At 51.0% G+C, this 11,838-nt stretch overlaps 6 protein-coding genes across 6 annotated transcripts; 3 read left to right on the forward strand and 3 right to left on the reverse strand.

The window, feature by feature from the left end:
* Positions 1-232: 232 nt before the first annotated feature.
* J056_001300 (Activator of stress s 1) lies at positions 233-2,627 on the forward strand (the record flags this gene model as incomplete). Its single annotated transcript, XM_009270860.1, has 2 exons — positions 233-1,054; positions 1,107-2,627. The coding sequence occupies 2 exons, from the start codon at positions 233-235 to the stop codon at positions 2,625-2,627; spliced, it is 2,343 nt and encodes a 780-aa protein (XP_009269135.1).
* A 54-nt stretch (positions 2,628-2,681) lies between these two features.
* On the reverse strand, positions 2,682-3,563 carry J056_001301 (uncharacterized protein; the record flags this gene model as incomplete). Its single annotated transcript, XM_009270861.1, has 1 exon — positions 2,682-3,563. One exon carries the CDS (start codon positions 3,561-3,563, stop codon positions 2,682-2,684), a length of 882 nt encoding a protein of 293 aa, XP_009269136.1.
* A 64-nt stretch (positions 3,564-3,627) lies between these two features.
* On the forward strand, positions 3,628-5,757 carry J056_001302 (Cell cycle checkpoint protein RAD17; the record flags this gene model as incomplete). The annotated part of the gene is made up of 1 exon (XM_009270862.1): positions 3,628-5,757. The coding sequence occupies one exon, from the start codon at positions 3,628-3,630 to the stop codon at positions 5,755-5,757; it is 2,130 nt and encodes a 709-aa protein (XP_009269137.1).
* Positions 5,758-5,961: 204 nt separating this feature from the next.
* Positions 5,962-7,283, reverse strand: J056_001303 (uncharacterized protein; the record flags this gene model as incomplete). Its single annotated transcript, XM_009270863.1, has 2 exons — positions 5,962-7,022; positions 7,082-7,283. 2 exons carry the CDS (start codon positions 7,281-7,283, stop codon positions 5,962-5,964), a joined length of 1,263 nt encoding a protein of 420 aa, XP_009269138.1.
* Positions 7,284-7,425: 142 nt separating this feature from the next.
* On the reverse strand, positions 7,426-9,250 carry J056_001304 (Prenylcysteine oxidase; the record flags this gene model as incomplete). The annotated part of the gene is made up of 8 exons (XM_009270864.1): positions 7,426-7,555; positions 7,618-7,630; positions 7,692-8,307; positions 8,368-8,628; positions 8,690-8,726; positions 8,779-8,918; positions 8,971-9,053; positions 9,103-9,250. The coding sequence occupies 8 exons, from the start codon at positions 9,248-9,250 to the stop codon at positions 7,426-7,428; spliced, it is 1,428 nt and encodes a 475-aa protein (XP_009269139.1).
* Positions 9,251-9,464: 214 nt separating this feature from the next.
* J056_001305 (Anaphase spindle elongation protein 1) lies at positions 9,465-11,773 on the forward strand (the record flags this gene model as incomplete). The annotated part of the gene is made up of 3 exons (XM_009270865.1): positions 9,465-10,743; positions 10,790-10,926; positions 10,973-11,773. The coding sequence occupies 3 exons, from the start codon at positions 9,465-9,467 to the stop codon at positions 11,771-11,773; spliced, it is 2,217 nt and encodes a 738-aa protein (XP_009269140.1).
* Positions 11,774-11,838: the final 65 nt, after the last annotated feature.

Consider the following 11,838-nt stretch of genomic DNA (forward strand, 5'->3'; position numbering starts at 1 on the left):
GATGAATGATATAAAAAAGCGTAAAATAACTCGAGCATGTGATATCTGCAGGAGAAAGAAGATTAAGTGTGATGGACCAATCAAAGCCGAGAATAATGAAAAGTGTTCAAATTGCGATAACTTCAATTTCACTTGCACGTATCTAGAGGCAGCTAAGAGGAAAGGACCCCCAAAAGGATATATAGAATCACTTGAGAATAGAAACCTTAGGCTAGAATTGCTGTTTAATAGAATGTTGCCTGGTTTCGATTTGAATTCTCAAGTTGGTCCACCAATTAATCGCGATTCATTTGAATCTGGCTGTGAATCTGATACCTCGAGGTGGAATAAGAATAGAATTCAATTACCTGCACTTAAATTAGAAAACACCAACTTAAACTCCCTTCCCTCTCCATCCTCTTCCTCCTCATCCGACCATTTAGAAGAACGAATGCAACAGATATCCATCTCTCATCAATGTAAAGACAATACTCGCTACATTGGTAAATCAAGCTCTGTCTACTTGATGGCTGCCCTTGATGAATACAGCCACAACAACTATGACATCATGGACACAGACCGCAGACCCGAGTTTTGGAAGGACAGGGAGTGGTCTATTGAAGAGGGGAACGATCCCGCACCTCTCCCGTACTCCCCTGACGAGCTTCCTCCCGACGATCTCCTCCTCCACCTCGCAAATATCTTCTTTGATCGCCTCAACGTCTACTTCCCTGTCCTCCACAAGTCCTCTTTTCTTTATAACCTACAAAACAACACCCACGACCCCAAATTCGGTGCCATCGTCTTCCTCCTTTGTGCCACTGCCTCGAGGTATTCGAATGACCCCAGAGTTGTCCCCGACGACGACAAGGATGAGCAGGGAAATGTCAAGAACTGGCGATTTGCCGGCAACTCCTTTTTCATCAAGTTCAAGACTCACTGTCGCAGATTTCTATTGACTGCAGCCACACTACAAGACCTCCAACTGATTATTCTCATGATTGTGTATTTGCAAGGTGGTCCATTTAGTCCTGCCTGCTGGGCAATATCCAGTATAGGGTTGGTGTTAGCCCAAGTGAGTTTAATGATGAGTCACAATGATAAGCGCCACTAATACCACAACACAGGACATAGGTTTCCACCGAAAGAGACCGCAGGGTGATGGACTGCACGACGAGCTACGCAAGCGAGCGTTCTGGTGTTTGTACATACTCGACAAGCAGCTCTCAGCGATGTTAGGGCGGCCGAGCACACTACACGACGAGGACATCGACGTAGACGAGCCATCAGTGCTCCCCGACGAGATGGACACTTCCATGCAACTGAGTGTACTACATTTCAACAAGCTCATTGCGCTAGTCGCGATACTCGGCGAGGTGCTGCGAACAGTGTACGTCGTCAACAAGCGTCGGCGGCCAGGTAGTGGTGGAGCGGGAGGAGGTGGGCTCTCCGAAGCGCAGCGAACGCTGATGGATGTCGCAGCGCTCGACTCTAAACTGCACAAATGGCTAGACGATATGCCCCCAGAGCTGAGCTGGGATGCTAGCTGCACGGATTCGCTCACTTTCAACTACATGTGCATCCTCCAGACTACCTATTACGTAGTGCAGATATACATTCATCGCCCCTTCATAGCTACTCCTAGACGCCCCTCCCCGCTTAGCTATCCCAGTCTCGCTATCTGCACGAATGCGGCGAGATCCTGCATTCACGTTCTCGATCACCTCCAGACACGCAGTAATGACGTGCTGTATATGGATAGCTGGATAGGCATGGGCAGCTTCACCTCCTCCGTTATTCTCATCGTGTCTGCGTGCGAGGGTAGACGGAATGGCGAAACACATTCGAACATAAACTCGAACACAAACCCACACCATCACACACCCGAAATGAAAGACATCGATATGGGCATCGCCGTCGTGCGTAAACTAGAAGACCGCCACTTACATGCAGGCAGAGCGCACGACGTGCTGCGCAAACTCAGGAGCAGGATTGATTCTATCCCCGTTAACGCTGGAGATGCAAAGGATGCTGGGCGTGGTGATTGCTCTGCGAGTGTCAGCCCATCGACCACCACTAGCACTGGCACTGGCGAAGGCGATGGGAAGCAACGGCGGAAGATTGCCAAGAAACCTAGTCACTTTGGGCAGGGTGCGCGGGGTGGGCATGGAAACACAATCAACCACGCCAACCACCCTAGCCCTAATTACCACAACCTAGCTAGCCTTCCCATTTGCACAAATGACCTTGCTAATCACAACTTTTACCCCACGCCAACTCCACCCACTGCAAGTCCTGCATGTGGCGGGTTCGAGTTTGACCCGATCCAGTTGGAAGCTTACTCGGAGGCGCAGACAAAAGCACAAGTACAATTACAAATACAACCACAACCACAAATACAAACTCAATCACAACCACACCCACACTCACTTGCGGGATTGCATAGTGAGTATAACATGCTCGAGATGGACCGCATTCCACCTTACACAAACACACCAACCTACGATGGATACTCTGCCTACCCACACTATCTACTCGATGACATGTTTCCAGCACCTCAACGAGAGCAGGATCTCTGGTCGATGCTTCCAAACTCGACATACAACCCCAATTCGGAAGACTGGGCAACGTTTTTCAAATACACATGAAAATTGCATAAATATTGTAGACTGTATAACATAATTCTGAACACGTACTATCCATCAATGCTGCCTTGATCTCTTTGCCAATCGGGGATCTTCAGCAGGGGGACTACGATGACCACTGCCACCACCGCTGCTCATATGAGGGAGGGGAGGTCTACCGCCCATCATCATCTGCTGCATCATAGCGGGGTTCATAGGCATTCCCATCATATTAGGCATACCCATCATTCCCGGCGGTTTGCTGTTATGGTGATTGTGGTGCGCGGGACCAGAAGGCGGTGGGCGGGAAGTACCTCTAGGTCTATAAGAGCCTCTCGACAGCTGTTGATTCTGATAAGCCAGGTTAGCGTTTTTTCCGCTGTTCTCTTTAGGAATGGTTTTGAATGGGTTTCCATTAACGCATTGTGTGTGCTGGACCTGCATGCGTTTATCCTGAAAGTCGTGCGTATCGAACCACCTCTTGATCAATTCTGCCGCGTCGCGTGAGGGCACCTCCACATATGCGGTGCCCTTGCTCTTCCCGTTGACTTTGTGTTCCGCGAATGCGATATCCTGGTAACGGATACGGAAACCGAGATCATCCAACGCAGCCATCAGATCCTCGTCTTTCGTGTGCCAGTGCAGCTCGTTGAACATGAGTGCTGCGCCTGGCTTGTAGTTGTAGGGGAGCGCCTCTGAGCGGAAGACAGGCGTGCTGGTGATGACGGTGGGCAGTATCTCCTTCTGCGCATCTGCACGCGCTTGCTTCCTCTCTTGCTCGCGAAGCTCCTCTTCCACCTGCACCTGCACCTGCACCTGCTGCTGCTGCTGCTCGTTGCTCGTGCTACTGCTGTCTGCCGCTGGATTATCTTCAAATACACCGGGCTTCGCGTCTTCTAGTCCACCGTATATATCTCCAGCCTCGCCGTAGATGTCTATATCCTCTGTACCTGTGTCCATTATATTGTTCACTGTTCACGTCCAAGAGATAAAAATACTAGATAAATATTCCTTATTTACTCAAATGCCTCCGAGAACTCGCGCTTCGAGTAAACGCACTGGGAGTACTGCCTCCAGCTCCAGCCTTGGTGGCACACGACCGCTATCTTTCGGCGGTGAGAACAACGCGTCCATCACCAGCTTCCTCAAGCCACAGACGGCAAATTCCAGCAGAAGTCTCTCTGTAAAGTCTACGATGGTTGATGAGGAGTTTGGTGGCGGTGGTGGCAGTGGCGGCAGTGGCGGTGGCAGTGGTAACGGCAGTCGCAGTGGCAGTATCAGCGGCAGCCACACCCACGCCTCGCTCTGGTCAGATGCTTACGCTCCCACTTCCCTCGACCAGCTCGCAGTCCACACACGCAAGGTGGCCGATATCCGTCGCTGGCTCGCAGAAGCGACGAGTGACACGCGCACTAGCAAATACAGGAAAGTACTCGTCCTCACTGGTACAGCTGGCTGCGGCAAGTCCACCACCGTCAAGTTGCTAGCCCAAGACATGGGTCTTGGTGTAGAGGAGTACCTCAACAGCTCCACCTACCGCTTCCCGGGCGACGAGTATGGTTGTGGGGTTGCACCCAGTAAACATTTTGCAACGTATCTGGGTAAGGCTGCTACATACCGCCCACTCTCCTTCAACAGCACAAGTAGAAAATCACACCCATCACACCAGCTTATCCTCGTCGAAGATCTCCCGAACGTGCTCGAAACGCACACGCGCGAAGCTACACACCAGGCGTTGCGCACACACTGCCTCGCTGCGCAAACACGCAACACACCCCTCGTTATAATTGTCTCAGACACCGGCACACGAGGCACGGGCGGGAGTGCGGATGACGTAGGTCCTTCGCTCGGCACCCCCAAACAGGTCATAGACGCGCGTTTAGTCGTCCCAACCGATATCCTCGACGGCCCTTACTGCCAGACTGTTCACTTTAATCCACTCGCTAGGACCTTCCTCACCAAGTCCCTCAGTGCTTTGCTCGAGAGGCACGCACGCTGCACGCAAGTGGGAGCAGACTCCACCACCCGCTATCAGCGCCCGCACGACGAAGCTCTCCATCTCGTCGTAGAATCTAGCAATGGCGATATACGTTCAGCTGTGAACACGCTCCAGATGCTCTCACAGTGTGCTCTGCCTGGGGGTGGTGGGAGTAAGGGTGTGAGTGGAAATAAGAGTGAGGGTAAACGCCGACGCAAAAACCATGTAAGCATGAGCATGAGCGACGGCACGCGTTCAGAGATGCACGCGTCGCTATCGACGCTAGCCCGACGAGAGACCTCGCTCAATCTATTCCACTCGCTGGCTAAAGTTCTGCGCAACAAGCGGCATGGCTTTGACGATGGGTTGAGTGAATATGAGTGTGAGTGTGAGCACATGCCCGCCACCTTGCCTATACCCTTGCACATGCACAATCGCAGCAAGCCACGCTCTCACGTCAACCCCACCGCCCTCTACCAGGATATACCCGTCGATGTAGACACTTTCCTCCTCTTCCTCGCACATAACTACCCCGCATACTGCGCAGACTGTGACCAGGCGGAGAATGTAGCAGAGGCACTATCTGCGGCGGACAGCATGGGCTCACACTCGTTTTCATCCTCACTCTCGAACAACACCTCATCTTCCAACTCGAGCTCACTCGCACTCTCCAACACATTTGAATACGCCGTGCGAGCCACCCTCGACACCCTCCCGACACCATCCCTCAAGCGCAGCCAGAAGATGCGCAAACCGGCCCATTTCCTCGCGCGACAGGTTCACAGAGAGCGTGCAGAGAGGGTACGCGACGTCGCCAGGCAGTCTGTCACACTCGCGGGACAGGCTGATTTACACGCTGTCGAGGTAGATGTCCTGCCTATGCTCAAGCAAATCTGGCCAGTCACAAGCGTGGAGCCGTCTCTAAACAGCTGGCTCGCGTACGGCGATAAACGCTTCGATTCCCTTACGGCGGATATCCTAGGCGAGAATGAATACGAGACCGATCTGGATCTGGAAGAGGACAACGCCCATACTTTACGTCAACCACACACTAATACCGCCACCCAGTCGGATAAATGGCTTTCCCTTAAAGATGCCCTAGGAGCTGTTGATCTTGTTGAACACGACAACGTCTACGATGTCGATGAGGAGATTGAACAGTTTTCTGATATATAATGCATTATGTTATACCTTGCATATCTTGCACACCTTGTACACGCTTACACACTCTCAAATCAACAATTGTCCATTATGCATTAAAATTATTGTCCTCAAAGGAACCCTAGTGTATAAAAGATGATTAAATGGGTTGTTAGCCGGATTAAAAAGCACGGTTTCACTCAAAGTGCACGGTAGAAATCGACACTAATCACGCGTAATTTACGCGCTAAAGACCTGTCCTTGGTTGTTATCAGTGCAACGCTCGAAGCTGATATAACCGTAGTTGTCGTTGAGACAAAGACCACCATCGTGAGCGATTCTATCGTCATCCGTGAAGTAGAGTTGTTGGTTAGGTTGGTTGTCGTAGCACGTGTAGATCTTGCCCTCGTTGTTGCCTGCGTCGATGCAGTAATTGTTGTCTGGACCGAATCTGATGAGAGATGGACCACCGCGTCTGATAGACCACTTTGGAGCATCTTCGCAGTCGACGGCAGCGAGAGGAGCATTGTTGGCGGGCTCACTGCCCAAACCAAGGCATTGCGCACCACCAGCTGCGTGGAGGTATAAGTCGTAGCGAACGTCGTTCAATGCTACTGGAGTTGGAGCGGCCATGTAGTTAACGCTTGGGGTTGAGATATCGATGCCATTCGAAGGGGATGGAGCGGGTGAGCAGTTGGACACAGCTGGTGTGGTAGCTGGGCCTGATGGAGTGACTGTAGTGCCAACAGTGTATGAAGTCACCGAGCCGTCTCCACCTGTGTAGCTACCCTCGTAGTGCTGTCTGAAAGTAGAGTAGCTGCCGTCATCCTGTGGATAAACGCCTGGAGGGAATCCAGCATCAGCGTCGCAGTTTTCAAACTCGCCCTCGTTGTAGGCTCCCTCCATTGGCATCACGAATCCACAACCCATCTCGTCCAGCTTGTGCTCGCACCATGTGGCCGTGTTCCATCCGTCTACTGGCTCATTGGTGCAGACGCGTGCGCAGAATATATCGCTCGAGATGAAACTCATCCACTCCTCATACGACTGCTCCTGACCATCGAGCACGGCTGTGACATTGCCCCCAACGGGGTTTCCCTCGCCCGTTGCGCCGTGAGGGTCGAGCTCACCACCCGCGTCACCATCGAGGACATTCACCTTGGTGAAGTCACCCTGCGCTGTGATCTGCACGAAGGCTGGTGTCTTCTGGTAGTGTACACTTGTTATAGTCCCGTCGGGAATCAAACGCGCGTTGTTGCGTGGTTTCGTGCACCACGCTACTACCTCTGCTTCAACGTTGCCTGTCGTGTCGTTAGCACGTGCTGTCCTGCGTCTCCGCCTGAGTTTCGTGTCCACTCACCTATCGGCTCACCGTAGCTCGGTGGCGCGTACAAGCAGAAGTCATCCGCGCTGTTTAGCGACATGAGTCGCGCGTTCGAGTCTTGATTGATGGCCGTTTCCATCGTCGGCATCGGGTTTGTGGGCCCCATCGTTCCAGTTGGGAAGATGTGCGCCTGGGTGCTTGCCAGTGTAGCGAGTGAAATAAGCGCGACGTTCAGCATCGTGTTTTTAGCGGTGGTGATCGTTGGTTTTTGACGAAAAACGCGCTACTTCCGTGGCTATTTATCTCAGTTACAAGGGCGGTAGTACTAAAAAAAAAAAGCGTTCCTGTGCTAGGGAAAGCTGTGCTATCGGAGTCATAAATCAGCAGTCAATCCAAATCCAGTCGTCGTCGTTCGTCGTGCACGCGTCCTTCCACCCCTTTCCATATCCGAGCTTGGCGCCCAGAAGACCGATTACATTCCGCGCAGCTACCGTTTCCGATTCCATCGTGCTGTGAGTGTGGAGTATGTCAGCATAGCATTGCGTACCTATTCCTATACCCATCATACGTACGAAAGGACGGGCTCTGTGGGCGGGTGACATCAGCCATCATAAAATATCACACAATATCAATTGGACAAACCCACCCATAGCATTTATATAGAACACCCCGTCGTCTACCTCGAACGGTGGAAGACTGCTGGCATTCTCAGGCTGGAGATATGGATATGCCTTGAACACATGCCTGTGGGTCCAGCCTACGTTTTGACTTCCCCCGAATAACACGTGCAGGTCTTGATCGCCCCAAGCGGATGGCGATTCTGAGAAGATCTTGACTATCCACTCGTCATCGACATCGACATCGTCGTCCTTACTACCCTTTCTTGCCTGCTGCACGTAGTTAACACTGTTCAACTCAAGTTGACTCGTTTTTCCTGTGTGCCTTGCCAGCGCATCAGTGGTAAGTATCATGCTTGGCGGGTGGCTGGGCAACCCCCTGAGAGCGTCACGCGCATATGTCGACGCGTTCGTCGCCACCAGGGTAACGTACAGGTCAACGTACGGTACCCGAAACAAAGGCAGGGGGGTAGCGAATATAACGTAGTCGTACAGACGCTCAACGTGCTCGCCATCACCTAAATACAGCTGCCATAGCCCGCTGCTCGTTCTGCGAATATCGCCAACCTCACACCCGAAATAGACAGTAGCGTTCGAGTGTTCTAGAAATCTCTGAAACACACGCCAATTACCGCCGTCAACTGCCTGCGAGATTAGAGAGGTTTTTCAGCTACTGTTTCACTCTGCACGTAAAAAAGCCCCTACCATGCCATCATTGCCTGCCATGCTGACGAGTGCACCGAGAGCATGGATGGAGTCGATGTTTTGCCCGTAGTTGACACGGGTAGCTGCATCAACCACCTCGCTGGCGAAGCGTGAGTTATGGAAGTGGGTCAGACCGCTCTCCTCGACCAGTCCATCAAGGCCCAAGTCTGCTACCAAGTCTTTGGGGTGCTCCCAAGGGCCGTGGTTGCGGAGAAATTTTGCATCGTAAAGCTGTAAGAACTTTTCCATGGCTTGCTTGACCTACGTTGTTTTGGGTTGTGTTGTGTGAGATGTATATTGTTTGTCTGGGCACCACACTCACGTGTATTTGTACCGTGCGAGGTGCCGTATATCCATATCTGATTGGCATTAACACTTAGAGTGTGTTATTGAATGGAAAAACACACCAACCTCCACAGTAATTTGACGTAATTCCAATATGTCCACTCACTCGACTCGAAGACAAAGGAGTCGCCGTCATAGATCCCGAATGAGCCAATATCGGTATCAGCGAGATTGTAGTCGAATTCCCTCACAGCCTTGACCATGTTCTGTGGGTGTGAGAGTGTGAGTGAGTGTGTACACCGCTAAGCAGCTAGCCACCTTATTGGCACCGACGAATATACTAGCACCCAGCTCAATGGGGCTGTAGCTGCTGTCGTTGTATGGCGTCACCGTTCTTGATCCTGTATATAGGAGATTGAGCGGGTAACAAATGAATACACAGCTACTAACTTCCACCCGCCTGATAACGCTTCTCAAACACATCTATATCGATAATATCTCCATTCTGCCTCGCCGCCTTTGTAAGGTAGTACGCTGCAGATGATCCACCAGCGCCTGCGCCGACAATAGCGATGCGAATGGCGTGTGTATATGCCATAAAACACAGTGTAATAAGCCCTAGGATCTTCATATCTGCTAATCGTTTGGTGGTGGTTGAGTTGATGACGTAGATTGCAGTTAAATTAGGCAGAAACGCAGGTGACGCGTGTAATACAAACAAATTATATCCAATATGTATGCTTTTGCTGCATATTTAAATATTTTCCCAAAAAAACGCGTCGAGTTTATTCCGTTTGCGTGTTGTTTGCGTAATGTCATCACCGGCTGCTGAGAAAGGCTATCAGTTGCAACGAGATAAAGAGGAAATAAAAGGCAGTGATCCGTTGCAGCCAGATTTTGTGGTGGAGAAGGCCGACGACGACTACACTCACAACGATGAAGACGAAAACACCAATGCAGACGCCAATGCACACGCCAACCCAGACGCAGCTCCACCTTCCTTTGAGCCATTTATTAATGCTCTCCTAGAGCCAGCTTCACAAATCCTGACTGAGCTTCACGAGCGAATTGGAAACGATGCCAACTGCACACCCCAGGATCTCCACGAAGCACGCTTGCATATTGAAGCACTCACACAGAAACTTGTAGATGAGGCCCGTTCTGCTGCCAAGGACGTCGTCGGGAGGCGGCAGCGCGACGCGGCAGACTTAGCCAAAGAATGCGATGGCCTTATATCTGAAGTTGATGAGTTGCGTCTTGCACTGGGTGAGGAGGGCAAGCGCACTACAAAATTCAGATTAAGTGGTGGTACAGAATCTTTACTCGCCAGGCGCGACAGAGTGAAGAGAGAATACGACGGATATATAGCTACATACGAACAGCGCAGCCACAAGCTTAACAACCTCACTAATCGCTTGAAGAAGCTGCAGGATATTCTCGGTGATACTCTCGTTACTCTACCTCCAGACAGCGGCAAGTACAATGATGTGACTTTGTTCAGTCTCCGGAGTATAGAAATGAATTTAACACGTGCAGAAACTGAACTCAATCGTCGGCGAGAAGTGCTTAAAGGTACACTCGTCGAACTGACGAATAGTCTCATTGAAATAGTCGAGCCGCTCCCCCAACCCACCCAAAGTGAGGACATGTCGATATGCAAATTTCAAGACACGTTCTATCCCCAAATACCAAAGCTGCTGGAGCTGGAGGACGAGAACATACTCGACACCGTCCTTGAACTGCTCACACCCACTGATGCGCTTCTCGCACATACTGAAACACTTATGGAAGAGTACGAGCAGGAGAAGCTGCGACGCGAGAATGAAATCCAAGTACTCTATGACGAACTCAGTCCACTCTGGGACAAGCTCGACATCAGCGAGGATGATAGAGAAGCGTTCATCAATGCGAATATGGGAAGCACACTCAGTGTCATTGAAGCATACCACGACGAGCTCAACAGAATGCTCGAATTGAAGAGGGAGAATATGGCACTCTTTGTGCAGCGAATTAGAATTGACATTGAGAAGTTATGGGATTTTATTCAAATTGGAACAAATGAGAGAGCACACTTTACAGCTTTCACGGATGGTGTGTGGAGGACTTCCTAGGCAAATAAAGCTAACACCACTTTTAGACTCATTCAACGACGAATGTCTAGCCCAACATGAGGAGATGCTGTCAACACTGCAAGAGGAGAAGAATACAAAAGGACGGATACTTACTAAAGTGCATCTTTACCATCAAGTGGTATCTGAGGAGAAGCAGTTGGAGGTAGGGTTGTTTATACCACTCGCTAACCCGCTCACCCCACTCCAAGGAAAGCGCGAGTGACGTTTCTCGTCTGTTAGGCAGAGGACCGCGCGACCCCGGGCGCCTGATCCGCGAAGAGAAAATGCGCAAGCGCGTGGCGAAGAAGCCAGTGATAGAAAGTGATCTCCTCGAAATGCTGGATGGGTGGGAGAGCGAGAATGGAAGGCTGTTTCTCATCAACGACGAACACTTTGCACAAACACTGCGCGACCGTGTCGAGAGTGTGGCGCAGGAGAAGGAGAATAGACGTCGGGGTGGTAAACCGACAGTAGGAGCAGGAACAGGAGCAGGACCAACTACAGGCGTGGTTCGCAAGGCATCCAATAGCTCACTGAATGCATCAACTGCATCCGCAGGGTCAAATGCACCAAACGGCAACGGAAAACGCAGGGTAGTGACGAATGAGAGCACGACACCTGCACCATCAGCTAAGCGGATGCGCGTCAACTCCAACGAAAGCAACAAAGGAGTGGTTAATAGCATAACTAAGAGCACGCACTCGCATAATTCAGCCATCAAGCCCAAGACCAAGGTGGTACATAAGGCAGCACCGCCACGGTATCCATATGCGTTATCATCGGTGGCAGAGTCGCCAGCTGCCGGACAGGATATATTTGGGAAACCGGAACCACGGCCCAAGATGAAAATGGGAAGCAGCGCGATGAAGAATGCAGCGAATGCAGCTAAAAAGAAAGCAAGAAGAAGCTCATTTAAACCTGAGCAGCGCGTGGCTAGCGTGTCGAGTGCGATTGACCACCAGTATGCGGAATTGGAGGCAATCGCCGCGGGAGAAGAGGAAGACTGGTAAAGGATTGATTGTAATATTCGAAATTGTTGTAATAACTGCTAATATTGTACTAGATTTTATGTTTA

This window comes from Wallemia ichthyophaga, assembly GCF_000400465.1.
Source record: "Wallemia ichthyophaga EXF-994 unplaced genomic scaffold scaffold14, whole genome shotgun sequence".
In the NCBI taxonomy this organism is placed as follows: Eukaryota; Fungi; Basidiomycota; class Wallemiomycetes; order Wallemiales; family Wallemiaceae; genus Wallemia; species Wallemia ichthyophaga.